Source organism: Podarcis muralis, chromosome 7 (assembly GCF_964188315.1).
Source record: "Podarcis muralis chromosome 7, rPodMur119.hap1.1, whole genome shotgun sequence".
NCBI lineage: Eukaryota > Metazoa > Chordata > Lepidosauria > Squamata > Lacertidae > Podarcis > Podarcis muralis.
The window spans coordinates 65,071,947-65,090,159 of record NC_135661.1 but is presented as its reverse complement, the minus strand read 5'-3'; the positions used below and the strand labels follow the sequence as shown (position 1 = coordinate 65,090,159).

Sequence of the window (18,213 nt, the reverse complement as noted above, 5' to 3'; positions counted from 1 at the left end):
TAATGGCATAAATGCAAAATTGCTTCCTGTCCATGTCTCTGTACAAATGTGTGCTTGGTCAACTTGCTCATTACATCAACATATAAACATTACTCTGTAACCTATTAGATTTAGTCAGCCATCAATAAATAGACATAACTAAATTGGTTTCTTTTCCTTGCTGCCTATAGATAGTAAATACCTTGCCATCGAAAGCGCTTGTGATGCTTTAAAATGGGGGGGGAGGGCGGAGAAAAATGAATGCTGAATGTGTGTAATTGCTAACTGGGAAGTATTCTTAAAACATATCTCCCAAGTTTTCTTGGAGAAATAGGGCCTCACTGCATTCCTGCTTACCTCAATGGGACTTGAGGTAAGTGCATCCAAGATAATCTTGTCCCTGTTCTGTTGCTAAGGGCTCCTTAGAACTTTCAATTTGATTTGCTTGCACAAAGCTTAGGTGGCAGTTAGACATCCCAATTTGCTTGTGGGATTGTCTACATTGTCTTACTGTTCATTGATTCCCCACCCCACGCTTCTCAGGGCATCTCCCCATCACTTAAAACAAGGTTTTTAAAAATGAAAATTGATGCACTAGGGTGACAGACCACAGTTGTCCAAAGCTAAAGTTCTTGTATGTGCTTGAATCATTCCTGCAAAATAGTGGCAAGTCTGGAGGTACACAAACTCTCCCATAGTCTGGAATAATTCAGTATTTTGCATCACTTGTCCTCTAGCTATGCACCAGATGGAAATATCTTGCTTAACAGACCTTGTGCAGGTAAAAAGTTTGTTTGATACCAAAGTTCACAAGGTAATGATGAAGAAACATACCAGTTGACATGCCTTTCTGGTACTTTCTGCTGTCAAGTCCTGAGTGCAGAGACTAGAAATGGGTAAATTAATGTATAGTAAATATAACTATTTACTATAGTTGAGACTCGAATACTTTGGCCACCTCATGAGAAGACTAGACTCCCTGGAAAAGAACCTGATGTTGGGAAAGATGGAGGGCACAAGGAGAAGGGGACGACAGAGGACGAGATGGTTGGATAGTGTTCTCGAAGCTACCAGCATGAGTTTGACCAAACTGCGGGAGCAGTGGAAGACAGGAGTGCCTGGCGTCCTCTGGTCCATGGGGTCACGAAGAGTCGGACATGACTAAAAGACTAAACAACAACAAATATAATAGCACAATACAGCTGCCATTCTGAAGGGATGAGCCAGGCATGCAGGAGAGGCTGCTCTGAAAAAAGCACAAGCAGGGCTTTAAAACTTAATGAGGCAAATAAGCAGTGGCTTAATTCTCTACCCCAATGAATAAGAATTTTTATTTTGTGAACCACCCTGAGATCTTTGATGAAAGACTGTATATAAATAAAAAATATTAAAGGTGTGTACTGTGGGTGGTGGAAGACTATTGAGAAGACTATTGAGAAGTTTTTAAAACTTCTAAATGATTAATAGCTGTGCATATAGTCCAACACAAAATACAGCTTAGTGTGCCTTTGCTAGCAGCCATTCGGACATGTAACACAGATTTTGCATTATTCAGTACTTCAGATTTAGCTTGCTATCTAGTAAAATATCAATGAATTCCAAACTGGGCAAATAAGATTACCAGTATGCAGTACACATTTATATTCAAACGATTGTAGCACATAAATGCAGGTAAGCAATGTTTGATAGCATAAAACTCAGAAGAAGTGAAACTCATAAAACTTACTTAATAGTATGATTTTTCCCATAATGGCTTTGCCATAGCGTAGTGGGAAGACTAAATTAGCCATTGGGTGAATCAAAAGGTGGATGTCCCACATGTCAGAAGTCCCTTGTGCAGCATTTCCCGAACAGCCTGCTGGGTGTTGGGCACGGGAGACGCGCGGCATGGGACTTTACTAGACCTGAGTTGGGCAAAAATGTTTTCTGCAGGCATTGGCTGTGAAAAGTTTTTCAATCAAGTAGGTCACAGCTCTTTCAGCCATGCATTTACTCCATTCTTGTGTTACGTGATGACTGGTTTGAGTCAAGTGAGTGTAGTTTAGGGAACAAGGCCTGAACCTACTTGGGGTTTGTGCTGGGCCTAATTTGGCCTGTGCCCCAGAACTTTTCCACACCTGTCTTGGCATGAAAGCACAGGATCTATGAAAGGTGATTGTGGCTGCTTTGTTCCCTGGTCCTTTGCTGTTGTGCTAAGGTACGATTTGGTTTAGTGTGTTGTCTGAACCTGGGCTCCTGGTTTAGCTTTCCTGGACAAACCTTGCAGTTAGTCTAGGGCAGTGTTTCCCAACCTTGGGCCTCCAGCTGTTTTTGAACTACAATTCCCATCATCCCTGACCACTGGTCTTGCTAGCTAGGGATGATGGGAGTTGTAGTCCAAAAACAGCTGGCGGCCCAAGGTTGGGAAACACTGGTCTAGGGAGAGAGAAAAACAGTGGGTCTGGACGTGGGTGTAGCCAGGATTTGTGGGGGAGGGCAGCGCTTCAGTTAGCTATGTATTTTTATTGATTTGGGGAGGGGCAGCTACCCCCTGCCCCCTCTTGGCTACGCCCATGGGTTTGGATAAGTTGACACAGAGTGATGCAACAGCAAAAACCAATGAGAAGCAAAGCAGTCATTTTCTGGGAGTCCTACACTGGTGAATTTCTGGTAAGGCAGGTTAGTGGTTGGAGCCCACTCAAGGATGGTGGTGGGCAGAATTCCTGCTTTGCATGGGGTTGGACTAGATGGCCCTTGGGGTCCCTTCCTACTCTCCAATTCTATGATTCTTTGCTGCTTCCCATTGGGGTCCATGTAAACATAAAGCAGCAAAGAAGCTGCCCAGGACCCAGAGGAACAGTGCAGGATCCTAGTGCAGAGTCCAATGGGTTGGCAGGCATTGGACCAGGCTTCCTCAACCTCGCCTGCTAGATGTTTTTTGAGACTACAATTCCCATCATCCCTGACCACTGGTCCTGCTAGCTAGGGATCATGGGAGTTGTAGGCCAAACACATCTGGAGGGCCGAGGTTGAGGAAGCCTGCACTGGACCATCTCAGGTTATCTCCTCCATGCTTTATGGCAGCTCATGTTTTGCAACAGAGGCGATTGGGGATAAGGGCACGGAGAACAGGGCTCCTCTGCCTTTAATAACAGCACAGAGGATGGAATTTTTGGCACATGAGGCGAGAAAAGCTGCGCTTCCCGGGATTCCCCACACGCATCTTCCCTCGGCGTCTGAGGGAGGGAAACGCAGCATGCACGTCCCCTTCCTGCAGCTTCCGCATTGGGGTCCCCCCCCCCCGCGCGCCTTTCTCCCGCCCGGCGCTACTTTCGGGTGTCGGCTGCAACCTCCAGGGGGCGCAGCGCCTCGTTGGTCCCAAGTCTTCGGCAGCGCTTCTGTTTGGTTTCTGCCTGCAGCTGCGTGGGAAAAAGCAAAACAGACGAGGCGGGTCTCTTGGGGAGAGGCGGCTGTTGCCGCAGAGGGGCGGCCTTGCCCGGCTAGGCTGGGTCGGCGCCTCTCTCTTTTTGCTCTTCCTTCGGCGCTTTCAGACGAGCATCCTCAGGAAGAAGCTGCTGGCGATCGGTAAGAGGAGTGGGGGGGGGGCACCGGAGTGAGAAAATGGGGGTCCCCCTCCTTTTAAGGGACAAGATGCCCAGTGCGACGGGACTGTGTGGTAATAGAGCAAACCGGGGATGAGAGATTTATGCGGGGAGCAATTATTTGCACAATGCAACGCGAGTCCGGGAGGCGTTTAGAGAAACTGAGGAAAGTACGCGCGCTTTTGAGTTAAGGTGGGTGGCTGGGGGCAGTTTCCTTTGCTCCCCGATCCTATGCAAGCTTGCTTTAGAAGTAAGCCCCAAAGACATCAGGCGGCACTTACTCTCGAGTAAGTGTGCACCGGATCACGGTTTCCTTTGCAGCTTGGCTACACTTCGGAATAAACCCCACACAGCTCACGAGGACTTGCTCTAGAGTAAACGTGCATAGGATTAGTCTGCAAGCTTTTACCGCCTCAAACTTTCTAACATCTTGGTAGTTCGTAAGAAAAGTTGGTCAGTTTAAACTATGGGGCGATCAGGGTGCTTCCCTAATAGGAGGGAGCGCGGGTGGGGAGACCAGTTTTTCTTCTAAAATGGGCGTGAGGTGTTTTTTTCCTCTGGATTTAGGGCTATAAAATGGGGCAGTCAGCCTGTGGATCTTTCCATTGCTGGCGGGGTGTGTGTACCTTGCTTGGAAAAAGAGCGTCGGTCAGCCAGTATATATGGCTTTTTTAAAAAAGAGAGAGTGTTTCACAACTTTAAAATGTGGAACCAAACGTTTGAGTACAGGGAGAGGCAAAGCAAGCCAGGGCTTGCAAATGTTGGGTGAGGTGTTAAAGAGAATGCGAAGTCTCGCAGGCATCTTTATTTTTAAAAGAAAGAAGAGGTGGTAGTGGAATTTCTGAATGCAGGAAAATAAACAAGTTCTCACATGGATTCCGGCTTAAGCAGCTTCTTACAGGTCCGTTCCTATATAGACAATTCAAACCCCGCCTTCATCCCTTTGCATTATATAACAATGGGGTTCTGTTATGTATCCAGGCTGTTGGGTTGTGGGGAAAAACTGGGAGGAGGTTGCTATTAGTGCTGTTGGCAGCCTGTGGGAGAATTGGAAGTCTAATGATCACCAGACTTTCAGCTGATTCAAAGACTGACATGTGCATATTCCCTCATGTTATTTTCATTGTCTCAAAAAAGCCACCTATCACTGAATAAGCAGGATGCCTTGCTCTTTTTAGAAGAGTTGGTGTAGTGAGGTGACTTGGCCGTCTTATTTTTGTAAGCATATTTAACAGTAACAGGTACACAGCCTCGATCTACAAGGCCTGCTCAAAAGTGCTGAGGAACAGGCTAGGGTGGCAGGTGGCGAAATAAGTTAGTAGTTGAAGGGAGAGCCAGCCCTTCACCTGAAACTTTGGAGGGCACCCCGTTGGGAAAGGGGGCTCCAGGGTTTCAGAGAGAAGGCTCCCTTCAGCTGCCACCTAATCACTCTCACTAAATCCATCCTGACTTAAGACTGCTAAATTTCATGCCTTGGTTCTGGCGGCCCATGGCTTGGTTCAGAGTAGAAGAGAGCCTGGCATTTTCCCTCTGAGCACTGCAAAAACCCCATGTTTGTTATGTTAAGAAAGTGATCTCAGCCAGACGAATCTTTGGCTAGGAGTGGGTGCTCGTGGTGTTAGGAATTCTGACCAAGCCCATCTTTGGCAACAGATGAAAAAATGCCTTTGAACAGAATGTTTCCTGGAAGGAGGAGGTTGAGTGGGTTGCAGTTTAATGGTGGTGGAAATTAAGGCCAGGCAATGCTTTTGTTGTTGATTAATCATTTCATTAGGGACGCGGGTGGCGCTGTGGGTAAAAGCCTCAGCGCCTAGGGCTTGCCGATCGAATGGTCGGCGGTTCGAATCCCCGTGGCGGGGTGCGCTCCCGTTGCTCGGTCCCAGCGCCTGCCAACCTAGCAGTTCGAAAGCACCCCTGGGTGCAAGTAGATAAATAGGGACCGCTTACCAGCGGGAAGGTAAACAGCGTTCCGTGTGCTGCGCTGGCTCGCCAGATGCAGCTTTGTCATGCTGGCCACGTGACCCGGAAGTGTCTCCGGACAGCGCTGGCCCCCGGCCTCTAGAGTGAGATTGGCGCACAACCCTAGAGTCTGTCAAGACTGGCCCGTACGGGCAGGGGTACCTTTACCTTTTTAATTATTTCATTCATTTTGGGGATTTTAAAAAAAAAAAGGAAGAAGAATTTCCACACACACACACCAATCTATTTGACAAAAATCTAGAGTTGTAGTTACAAAAGTTAGAAGCATGAAACAGGATCCGCCCCGCCCCCCCTGGCTTGATGAAAGAACTTGGTAAAATCTGGGATGGAAGCTGAATGTTCTTGGATCTTAAAGGATGCAGGTGTTGGAATTCTAATTTCCCATTGCTCAGGTAGCCTGTTGTAATGGATTTAGCTCAAATGGTGTTGTACAAAGTAAGCTGCTGGCTACTGCTAGCCAGCTGGCCAGAATCCCGTATCTCCAGTGTTCTTCTTCCTCTATCATGATTTGATTGCTCAAGTCAACCCAATGGCTTAATTATTGTGTATTAACTACACAAAGGCACACCTGCAATCCATGGCTTTTTCTTGGTTTATGAACTTTGCTTTGCTTAACGTTAATAATGGCTTAGCTTTATTTGTGAACCAGGCCACTAAGTTTAGTCTGCAAACAGTGGACCACTGATAAGCTGCTGTTGCGCTTCTCTGCCTGACAGTCTGCCCATGGTATGCCTCCTCGCAAGCTCATTCTCGGCTTCTCACCTCTTGCCTTGCAAAAGTGATTGATGTAATCAAAGCAGGAGTGAAAAACGTTACATAGATTCATGTTATAATACTGCCCACATAGTTTACACCTTTCCCTCCTTACTCTAAAGGGAATACGCTCCTTTTTGCAAGGCCAATTCCAGCCACATTTCATTTCAGAAGCAAGACCCACTTCCTTCAAAGGGTCTTGTTTCCAGCTAAGTATCAGAGCCAGGCAGTGCAATTCCTCTGCATGTTTACCTATAAGTTGCCTCACTTTGCTCAAAGTGCGCCTAGGATTGTACGCTAACAGCCTACAATCTAACCATGACTGCTCAGAACTCAGCCTTATTGACTGCAGTGGGGCTTACTCCCAGGTAAGTAGGGTTAGGATTACACTGCTGAGCTTCTCCTCTGTTCCCCAAGCAGCCATCTGCTCTGCCAATTCCCCCAGTGACTCCCGTTTCAACCACTGTCAGTTATTGCATCCATTGTTTCAAAATGCAAACCAACACAAACCCAACTCTGCTTCCTCTTTTCTTCCTGAAAGGGGTTGTTTTGCTCTGCAGGGGCTGCCCATTCCTGCCATGGCAACGATCGTGTCCGAAAAGCTCAGCCGCCTCTTCATCAGTGCCCAGCACTTCTGGAAAGTCCCTCGGCTGCTGGAGGAGGCCCTCCCCTCAGCCTCCTGCACGGTGGAGGCATCGGACGTGCCCCGGCTTTTCCAGAAGCCCTACATCCATGCCGGCTACCGGCCCCTCAACCAGACCTGGAAGTACTACTTCCTGTCGCTTTTCCAGCGGCACAACGAGGCCGTCAATGTCTGGACGCACCTGGTGGCTGCCTTGGTCCTGGTGGTGAGGTTCTGGCGGCTCTCGCAGGTGGTGGACTTCCTAGGCGACCCTCACACACAGCCCCTCTTCGTCATCGCCGCCTCCTCGGTCATCTACGCAACCTTCAGCACCCTGGCACACCTCCTGCAGGCCAAGTCTGAGTTCTGGCACTGTGCGTTTTTCTTCCTGGACTATGTGGGCGTAGCCACATACCAGTACAGCAGTGCTCTGGTGCATTACTATTACGCCATTGAGCCCGAGTGGCACACAAGGGTTGCGGGCTTCTACATCCCGGGAGCCATTTTGCTTGCCTGGCTCTCGTGCGCCGGCTCCTGCTATGCCAAATACAGGAGCCCTCACCTCTCTTCCCTGCGGGGCAGGCTCTGCCAGGAAATGCCCTCTGCCCTGGCGTACGCCTTGGACATCAGCCCGGTGCTGCACCGCATCTACGTCTCCCCTTCCTCCGGACTCACAGACGTGGCCGTTTTATACCACAAGTGCCACGTCCTCTTTTTCCTGATTGCGGCCTTCTTCTTTGCCTACCCCTACCCCGAAAAGTGGTTTCCCGGCAAGTGCCACTTTGTGGGCCAGGGGCACCAGATCTTCCACGTCTTCCTGATGCTTTGCACCCTCACCCAGGTGGAGGCGGTGCTTCTGGATTATGAAACGAGGCGGCCCATCTACTCACGGCTCCACGGCGACTTGGCTCCACTTTTTTCTTCCCTATGTCTTCTTGTGGCATCCATCTGCTTCTTTACGGCCCTCCTCATGACTGCCAGAGTGCAGCGCAAACTGCATCGGAAAGAGGAGTGAGAAGGACAGAGTGGGGGAATAGAGGGTGGGTGGGTATTGATCTGCCAGTTTCCTTGTTCTCACTTTGGGTGTGCCTGTGTCACTGTAATTCAGGGGACTGGACATTTTTGCCTGGCGCAGCTGGCGTTTCTTCCTATGGTTAAGAGCACGTCGCTTGCTCCCTTTGGGGTTGCTTACTACATCCGAGCAGCAGCGAGGGTGGGTCAGATATTGCACCAGAAAGGAAGTGGCATGAGCACAGCCATCTTGTGGGAGGAAGTGGCCTGCTTCCTGGATGCAATAGGACTTTCCAGGAGGTGGTTCTGTTTCCCCCTGCCTTCCCTTTGAGAGAGACAGTTACTCCTACACTTGATATGTCTTCCCTTCTGGTTTTCTCAGTGGTGGAAGAGTTCCAGGAGAGATGGACGAAGGCTAGCACCAGGTCCATACTTGACTAGGTGGGAGGGTCCTTCAAGCATCAACGGCCTCTGGGCACATGCCAACTTTGCTGCATGCCAAAGCCATCCCTCGATGCTCTTTCGGCATGCCTGACCTATGCAGTCACAGACCCCATGGTGCATCTCCACAGCTGCTGGGGGAAGGGACCCTAGCAAGGTTGGGTCAGACTGTGGTGCCTTCACAGCTTGCCTTCTGGCTTTCCACAAGGTAAGGGTGTCCCAGAGAAATCATTCCTGTCAGGTGCAGCAACAATCATCCAGCTAGTTGGGAAGCTGCCATGTTTACGTGCCTTAAGGAGTGGAACCCCATAACCCTTTGGATGGGGTAAAGCTGAATTGTAATATTTGGAGTAAAACTCACCCTAGTAATTTAGGTGAATGTGATGCATCCAGGGAAAAATGAGTGTCTTGTATGTGTTTATCTAGAGTAGGGCTGGCTTTTGTGGCTGGATTTTAAAAGTAAAATGAACACACATACGAGTGGTTAGGCCAAAGGACCAATTCAAGCAGGACTGGGGACCCTTTTTTATCTTGAAGGTTGAATTCCTTTCTGGGCAACCTTCCATGGCCAGAGACAAAAGTGGGCATACTTTGTACAGGATGCTAATTCCTAAACACCCACACCCCTCTGCCCTCCGTCCAGGCAAGCAAAGAGGCATTATCAGAGTTCAGTGACATGTTTCAGCCAACCAAAGACACTCCAGGAGGATGCAAAGCTCATCTGGCAACAGGTGTAGCTTGGGAGTGCATATGGCCTGGTGACAGTCCAGGGGGCTGGATAGGGAGGCCTATAGGGCCATGTTCAGCCCCCAGGCCTGACATTCCCCACCCCTGATCTAAAGCAACATTCTGTCCCCAGAAGGACACAGGAAGCTGCCATACCAGGCCAGGCCATGTGACCATCTACCCCAGGATTTACGCTGACTGGCAGCCGCTCCTTTTCACTGGAGGCAGCCAGGATTCGACCTGTGACCTACTGCCCTCTGCTCTGCCGCTGAGCACATGTTCCATCCCCAGCCAGAGATCCCTATAAAGCTCTTTGGTGGGGTGTTTTGGGGATAGCACTTCCCTGAACATCAGGGTCTACTTTGCCTGGAGGTGCCAGCTCAGTTGGTGAAGCATGAGACTCTTAACCTGTGGGTTCGAGCTCCACGTTGGGCAAAAGGATTCCTGCATTGCAGGGGGGTTGGACTAAATGAGCCTCGTGGTCCCTTCCAACTCTACAGTTCTATTATTTGTAAGCCTGTGTGTGTCTTGTTTTAAAAGAGCGTCTGTGCTTGTGACCACTGAGAAATATTGTGCCGATGAATCCCCATGTTAATTATGCAGTTGATGAAAAAAGGCTTCTCTTTCATTTAAAGCAGCGGTGGCTCACCTGTAACCCTCCAGGTGTTACTGGAATTCCATCAGCCCCAGCCAGCAATGGTCAGTGATAAGGGCAGCTTTAGTTCAACAACAGTCAGAGGACAGTAGGTCAGCTACCACTGGTTTATAGGCATTTAACAGCAGGAAGAGCCTATAAACATTTAATAGAACCATTGAATTGGAGAGTTGGAAGGGATCCCAAGGGTCATCTAGTCCAACCCTCTGCAATGCAGGAATCTCAGCTAAAGCATCCATGACAGATGGCCATCCAATCTCTACTTTAAAATCTCCAAGGAAGGAGAGTCCACCACCTTCCAAGGGAGTCCATTCCGCTTTTGAACAGCTCTTGCTGACAGAACATTCTTTCTGTTATTTAGTCAGAATCTCCTTTCTTTTAACTTGAAGTCGTTGATTCGAGTTCTACCCTCCAGAACAGGACAAAACAAGCTTGTTCCATCTTCCATGTGACAGCCCTTTAGATATTTGAAGATGGCTGTCATATCTCCTCTCAGTCTCCCCTTTTCCAGGATAAACATACCCAGCTCCTTCGACTGTTCCTCATAAGGCTTGGTTTCCAAACCCTTAATCATCTTGGTTGCCCTTCTCTGCACACGTTCCAGCTTGTCAACATCCTCCTTAATTTGCTCAGAGGTAGGCGCTACTGTGTCCAGTAGGGCTCCTGACTCCCAAGTAAGCATTCATAGAATTGCAGCCTAAGGGGGCTGATAATGTTGCACTTCAGTGCCCTAAGCAAGTTTGTAGAAATACTCCTGACTAAGACGACAATGCCTTGTGTCTTGAGACAGGATGTGGCCACCCACCTGGTTGGAATCTTCATTGCTTTTCAAAATGCAGCCATCTGATTTGACTTCACCCTGTTGGAAGAGTTGTGTGGATTGGCACTTATGAGCTTCCTTAAAGGGGTGGGGGTGGGCTTGGTTGAAAATGGGGTGCTCTTCAAACCTCTTAAATCAAAGGTGTGGCTTTTAGCTGGCTTGAGTCTTGCTTTCAGTCGGACTAAAAAGCCCTTGCTTTTAAAGTAGACCTCTCGGAAGAGTGCCATTTCAGAATACCTGGTGGAATTGCTTGTTCAAGTTATTTCTGGTGCTTAAAAGTGAGGGCGGGGGGAGAAACCTCTCTGGACACAGAAATGTGGCATCATTCTAGACTGTATAGTTAGCACAGAAGATGAAGAGGGGTTAGGAGCAAAAGCCCCATGGGTTGCATGGCATTATTTTGAAGGCTGCATGTGACCGTCCCTGTGTGTGTTGGGGGGTTGTTGTTTATATCTCAACACAGCCACTTTTGGTCTTGTACAACATTTTGGAAAAACAAGAAAAATTCCTTCCGGTAGCACCTTAAAGACCAACTAAGTTAGTTCTTGGTATGAGCTTTCATGTGCATGCACATGAAAGCTCATACCAAGAACTAACTTAGTTGGTCTTTAAGGTGCTACTGGAAGGAATTTTTCTTGTTTTGACTATGGCAGACCAACATGGCTACCCATCTGTAACTGGAACATTTTGGAAAGATGATCTTAATCTCTTCAAATGGCCATACTTAATCATGAACATTTTTTAAATTTAAAGAACAAAACCTATCATGTTAGGGAGCAAATTGGTCCAGAACATGCTCCTTTCCCACATGGCAGTGATTTCTCTCTCTCTGGGGAAGCCTTGCAACATGCTCCCACATCGGAATTCTAAAGTGGTATCCTTTCAAGAGAGATATACCAGATATACACTATTTCTGAATGTGTTTGGTGTTCACCTAATGAATATGATGCAATTCAGAGTTTCATATAAAGGAAATTTCAGGGAGTTAGACAGAATTTTGCAGGAACTAAGGCTGGGAAGGTCATGTTGTGTGTGTTTTTTCCTGTCTGATATTTTATATGTTTTAATGGGCCTGTTTCTGCCATTTGTTTCTATAAAGCAATTTTCACAAGCCAAATGTTTTATAGTCTTCTGTCTCGTTCATCCCCACAGCAAACCTTTCGACAGCAGCATAACTAGGACATCGTCTGTAGAGACAACTTTGATAGGGGTGCAAAATTAGTTACCAATAGTCACAAACACATATTGATGTGGGTTTCTCTCCTCTCAACAGGCATTGTGACCACTGGACATTCTCATTCCCGATATGCTCTTGTGGGAAGGGGGGGGGGGTCTTCCCTTTCCCATCCTCTATGATTTTCCACCCTGAAGTATTTTTGTACTTCTGCAAACCTTGGGGTTCCCTCAAGTCTTCTGCTACCTCTTTCTTGTACATGGATGGTTAGGCTACATGAGGACCAACACAAACTGCCTGGACATTGGATACAGAAGGGATGATTATAATAATGTCATGCTTTGCAAGAATTAAGCTGGTTTCCAGAGCAGTATATTTATTTCTGAAAGTAGTGTTGCATGGCGCCCCAGTCTCCAAGCAGTGCGAGATTCTAGGGTTCATTTTTCCTTGGGAAATGAGGCACAGTGGAGAACATGATGTCTTTGTGATATATGAAATATGGTTTATTTATACAGTGGTACCTCTGGTTGCGAACACCTCTGGTTGTGCACGCTGCGGGTTATGAGCTCCGGTAACCTGGAAGTAGCTGCTCCCGGTTGCGAACTTTGCTCCAGGATGCGAACGGAAATAGAGAGGCGCGCTTTTGCTAATGGCGCCTCATGTTACGAGCGGTTTCCGGTTATGAACGGACTTCCAGAACAGATTCCGTTCATAACCAGAGCTACCACTGTACATATATATGACCTGAGCCTACGAAGGAGGGGTTCAAAGCACTATACTCCAAGAGAGTCCTTTCTCTCCCATTGCTGCAACCTTGTGATTCAAACAGGCATTCTACATTGTACTCCAGCTCCTCTCCAACTTGCTGCAACAAACTGGAACCTTTTCTGCTAGGGCAAATCATCACCACTGCAACCTTAAACAACTGCTCTCCTTTTGTCTCTGCTCACTATCTCAGGGCGGGGCTGGCACAGGGTCTTTGCTTTGCTGATAGCCCATTTCCTTGTCTTTGTTCTCTGTTAATGACCTATTTCTCAGGCAATCTCCTGACATAGTAGCTGAGTCCAGCTGTTAAGAATCTGACTTCTAGTGATTCTTCAAGCATTGATTAAATTCTAACACTTACTAAATTCATGAACTATGGGAGTCTGGCACTCATAAATTCTGGTACCCTCAAACTCATAACTTTCATTTCTTCCCCGGAGAGTGGATTTCAAGGAAGACAACTTAGCAACACCACCATTTAAAACAAAAATGCAGTTTAAAGGAAAATGTCAAATAATTATCCAGCAGCGGTAACAAAGCTTACCAGCAACCAAACTAGGGGAATCCAGAAGGGACTGAAATCAACAAACAGTTCTGTGAAAGGCAGACCTAAGGAAGGCAATTTTGACCTGCCATTTGACTCTCCCAATTTGTGGTCAGCTGTGTCTTTTTTTGGGGTGGGGGTTTCACAATCTGGCCACTGGTGAGGAAAAGGCTCTGGAGGGTCTCCCACATGCTTGCAGTGTGCAGGCAGCTTTCTGAGGAGGAAAATATTCCTGCATACAGTAGATGAGAAGCAGATCCAACATCTGGAGAAGCGGACACGGAGCAATGGATCCAAACTACAAGAAAGAAGATTCCACCTAAACATTAGGAAGAACTTCCTGACAGTAAGAGCTGTTCGACAGTGGAATTTGCTGCCAAGGAGTGTGGTGGAGTCTCCTTCTTTGGAGGTCTTTAAGCAGAGGCTTGACAACCATATGTCAGGAGTGCTCTGATGGTGTTTCCTGCTTGGCAGGGGGTTGGACTCGATGGCCCTTGTGGTCTATTCCAACTCTATGATTCTATGATTCTATGATCTGGCCCTGGCACCTTGGCAGAGCCCCCTCACACTGCTGCCTGCATGGCTTCCACCCCACCCCCCGCACTGCTTGCAGGGCAGACCTAGGTATAGCAGTCATAATTCAGCTGGTGGCTGCCATTTTGTTTTGCTGGAATGCCTCAGGCAGTCCAGAGCATTGCAAGGAAGGAAGCATAAAATTGTAGACTTGGAAGGGCCGCTGAGGGTCATCTAGTTCAACCCCCTGCATTGCAGGAATCTCAGCTAAAGCATCCAGGACTGTTGGCCGTCCAATTTCTGCTTTAAAGCCTCCAATGAGTCCACCATCTCCCGAGGGAGTCTGTTCCACCTGTGATATGATACCCATCCTCTTTATGGAGGATAATGCTGTCAATGGCTGCTAGACATAATGACTATGTTCTGCCTCCAGTGTCAAAGACAATATGCTGCTGAATAGTTGCTAGGAGTTGAAATTGGAGAGAATTGCTGTTGAGCCTCGGCCTTGTTCTTTCGCTTGACATAGAGATCTGCTTGGCCATTGTAAAAGCAGGATGCTGGGCCTTTGGTCTGATCCCACCAAGCTCACCTTATGTCCTTAAGTTTTTATTGTAGCTACCATTTTGTTTCCCCCACAGTGCCTTAGACTGACACAGTATTTGGGGGCATTGCAGATAAATCAAAATGGCAGCTACTGGGAGGCAGGCACCCACAGGGGCTGTGTCACTTAAAAAAAATAATAAAACCCACTGCTTTGATATATGGTATTCTATCCCACAAATCGGGGGGCAGGGAGGGGAACCTATTATATAATAACCAAGGTCCCTTTGCCAAGAACCCCCTCAGATTTGCAGCCAGCGCCAATGAAAAGCCAGCCATGTCTGGTTTTGGCCAAAGTCTCCTGGGGCTCCATCAGAAATGTCCACAACAGTTTCTTGTTTTGTTTGTAAGAAAAAGTCACAGGAGACTGATGGGGAACAGAGGAACAGCAGCATAATTCTCTTTTCCCTTTGGGTGGAAAAGCAGCTGGAGGGATTGATTTTGAGCAGAAAAACAGCTGGAGGGAAAGGATTAAGCAGATGCTTGCACCCCTGGTTCTCCATTCCCATTGGCAGCCTTCGGGAGCTATTTTTCAGTTTTAATAAAGCTAAGAGTTGCTTCTACATGTGTGGGAGACAAGTTACACGTGAGCCTCTGGATGACAACAGCCAGCAGGTTTTTCTTGCTCAGCAACTTGTGAACAAGAGTAATCTATTTGAGAAGTGTCCTTAACAGTTTATAGCCATTCTTAATTCACCCCATTTTTACCAGTCACACTCCACAGGCACAATTATGCAATATCTTCTTTTATCCATTGCATATATCGCAAGTGCTTTTTTTACTTTTAAAAAATATAGTTATGGGACCATCCTTATAAATAGGCCCATGTTACAAACGTATTACAAGATATATCAAGCTTGAAATACTTCTGTCTTGGGGAAAAAAATCATCACATTGTAAGGCTCAGGAAGTGATGTTGATTTTGCAGCTCCTTCAAGGGTAAATAGAAGCATGGCCTCTAATGAAATTCAGGGATTTTTTTTGTTTTTCAGCATGCTGTAAAGAGCAGTTTACATTTGGATAATGTTTTTAAAAATTATGCTTCTAGTCCATATGCTTTGGATGATGGAGTGTGTGGAGGAAGATTAGATGATAATCCCTGCAGCTCATTTTGAAACTAGGGGGTGGGCTTCAAACAGAGAGTTTTAGCACAATGTATCTCCACTTCATCTTAAAAAGCAGAGTCATCACCTTGCCAACAAAGGTCCGTATAGTTAAAGCCATGGTTTTCCCAGTAGTGATGTATGGAAGTGAGAGCTGGACCATAAAGAAGGCTGATCGCCAAAGAATTGATGCTTTTGAATTATGGTGCTGGAGGAGACTCTTGAGAGTCCCATGGACAGCAAGAAGATCAAACGTATCCATTCTTAAGGAAATCAGCCCTGAGTGCTCACTGGAAGGACAGATCATGAAGCTGAGGCTCCAAGACTTTGGCCACCTCATGAGAAGAGAAGACTCCCTGGAAAAAACCCTGATGTTGGGAAAGATGGAGGGCACAAGGAGAAGGGGACGACAGAGGACGAGATGGTTGGACAGTGTTCTCGAAGCTACAAACATGAGCCTGACCAAACTGTGGGAGGCGGTGGAAGACAGGAGTGCCTGGCGTGCTCTGGTCCATGGGGTCACGAAGAGTCGGACACGACTAAACGACTAAACAACAACAACAAATGTCCACTTCAGTCTATAGCTGCCAGAATTTTGTCTTAAGAGCCACCTAATATTCCATGCTAGATCACCTACAAAACCTTCCCCAATTCTGTGATACTATACCCAGATTGGCTCTGCAGGAGCTTTTGCAGAAAAGATCTCCCCAGCTCTGGTACTTGAGAGGCAGCCTTGGAATGGAGATGCCAGGCTCTGAATTTGGCACTTTTTATCCATGCAAACCAAGCATGCAAACTGTAGCCCTCTCTCTCAATATCCAGACTTGCTTTTTTAAAATTGATGCTAATGCTATGTGCTTGGCTTAGCTTGGTTTGGGTGGAGATCAGGACTATTGCCTAATAAGAATTCCTCTTCTCAGAAACAATTGTTTGTATAATAGGCATGTGGTTGCAGCAGCCTGGAGGTTTCCTGTGTATATTCCGAACCCAAGAAACCAAAGCAGAATTTATCAGGCAGATTACACATGACATTTGCTAAATGATTGACAATGTCTGTTGATAGCAGCCAAAAGCCCCAAAGAGCTTTGGACTGTTAGGGTATTTATACAGATATTGATGTTGAAGAACCATCATCACATTTTTTCTTTCTTTCTTTCAAGTCATAAAAGCTGCCTCCAGACTGTCAGTATTTTAAGGGAAGGATTCAAGCCCATTCTTGAACACTAGGGTTGTGCAATTAAAGTGAATTAAGGTTCTCTGTTGCCCTAGAACAACAGATCCACTTAAAAGGAACAACTGGATCTTTTGTGGTTAGGAACGTCACAGGGAAATTTAATGAAAAGTATGGGATAAACTAATGATTAATGGGAAGATGTGTAAACATAGCATGCAAGAAAGTCAGGATAAATGCTCATTATTGCATAACCTCCCAATGATCAAATCGGAATAGTCTAATCACCATGTAAGCAAATCAGGATATATACTAACAGGTCACCTGGAAGGGCCCCAAAAGCTTGAAAATGGTAGTTTTATTTTACTGAATGTCTTCCTCTGTCACAAGCGAGCCAGCAGTAAATCACATCATGCAAGTTAGAGTTAACTCTTTATTACTAAAAGTATGATCTGCACAGACTAGGCAGGGTGTCAGGCCTAGTGAGCACAGCAGCTCATCCCTGGTAGGCCTGGCCCCCATTCTTCTTCTTTGGCGATCACTCGCAGCCGAGTAAGATTGTCTTCCATAAACACGGTCTTAGCAATGGGTCCATAAGTGACTGTGGAGCCCAATTCTGGACCCACACGTCCTTCCACAGTGGGGACATAGGTTTCCGGGCGGGAGTTGATCACGGTGAGGGTTTGCCAAATGTGCCTTCCTCTTAAAACATTTCTCCCTTTTGTCCTGAGTTCGAGCGTCTTCAAAGTCCATGACACATTTGGTAAAGGCTGTTCTCCAACTGGAATGCTCGCAGGCCAGTGTTTCCCAGTTGTCAGTGTTTATACTACTTTTTTTTAGATTTGCACTTCAATCGGGAGAAAGCTGCACTCACAGAGCTCAGGTGATGCTGGATTTCGGCATCAGTGTCAGCCCTTGTTGAAAGATAACTGCCCAGGTAGGAGAAGTGATTGACACTTTCCAACATTACACAATTGAGTTGGATTTGTGGCACTGCAGAGCGGTTGTTTTGTGCTTGTTGGTGCTGCACTTTGGTTTTTTGAATGTTAAGCAATAGGCCAAGCTTTTTGTAAGCTTCTGCGGAGATGTTTAGGAGGATTTGGAGGTCATTCTTTGAGTGTGCACACACCCTTAATAAACTACAGTTCCTAGGATTTTCCATGACTAAGAGTGCTTTAAATGTATAGTAAGGATGTGACCTCTGTTCATCCAAGCTGGGAAAGCTTTGTTGGAAGCAGAAGGCTCTTTAAAGTATCCAGCTGGGGTTTGCCCTCTGTTGCCTGCTACTGGCAAGCAGATGAAGGCCCACTTAGACACAATGTTATCTGCATTTTTAGCCCTTGCATGGCTTAAAAAGAAACACATAGCTTGCGATGGGCCTGTAGAAACATCTCCTTTTTGTGTGGCTGGACTGACACCTATTGTACATAGAGAAGCAACATTTGTTGCTCTGCCCATCATTGGCATGTGGCCCTTGGAAGGTTGCCCATGAAGGATTGCGGCCCTTGGGTTGGCAGAGACCCCCAGAGTGCCCAGAGCTTGCTCAGGAGAGCTCCCCAGGCGCCTCTGGCCCCTTTTGGATTCCTTGCCTTGACTCCAGCTGGTACTCCTCAAAGCAGATGTGGCGTGGAGGGTGCGTCATTGTATATACCACAGAAGAACGTTCCTTCCTGTTGCTCACATGCGATAAGCAATTGCACCCTGCCTCCATTCTGCAACCCACAGCAGGAAGCCAGACTGAAATGAACCCAGTGCCAACAGCCCCGCTGTCCTGC

At 47.0% G+C, this 18,213-nt stretch overlaps 1 protein-coding gene across 3 annotated transcripts; it reads left to right on the top strand.

The window, feature by feature from the left end:
• The first annotated feature begins 3,199 nt into the window (after positions 1–3,199).
• PAQR7 (progestin and adipoQ receptor family member 7) lies at positions 3,200–8,832 on the top strand. Of its 3 annotated transcripts, none has more exons than XM_028738794.2 (2): positions 3,200–3,543; positions 6,835–8,832. In XM_028738794.2, exons 1-2 carry the CDS (start codon positions 3,215–3,217, stop codon positions 7,928–7,930), a joined length of 1,425 nt encoding a protein of 474 aa, XP_028594627.2. In that variant the 5' UTR covers positions 3,200–3,214; the 3' UTR covers positions 7,931–8,832. The 3 variants fall into 3 exon arrangements, with proteins under 3 accessions (XP_028594627.2, XP_077788102.1, XP_028594628.1); XM_077931976.1 differs by having other exon boundaries at positions 3,405–3,543; positions 6,854–8,832; XM_028738795.2 differs by lacking the exon at positions 3,200–3,543 and adding an exon at positions 3,579–4,461.
• The last annotated feature ends 9,381 nt before the right edge of the window (positions 8,833–18,213 follow it).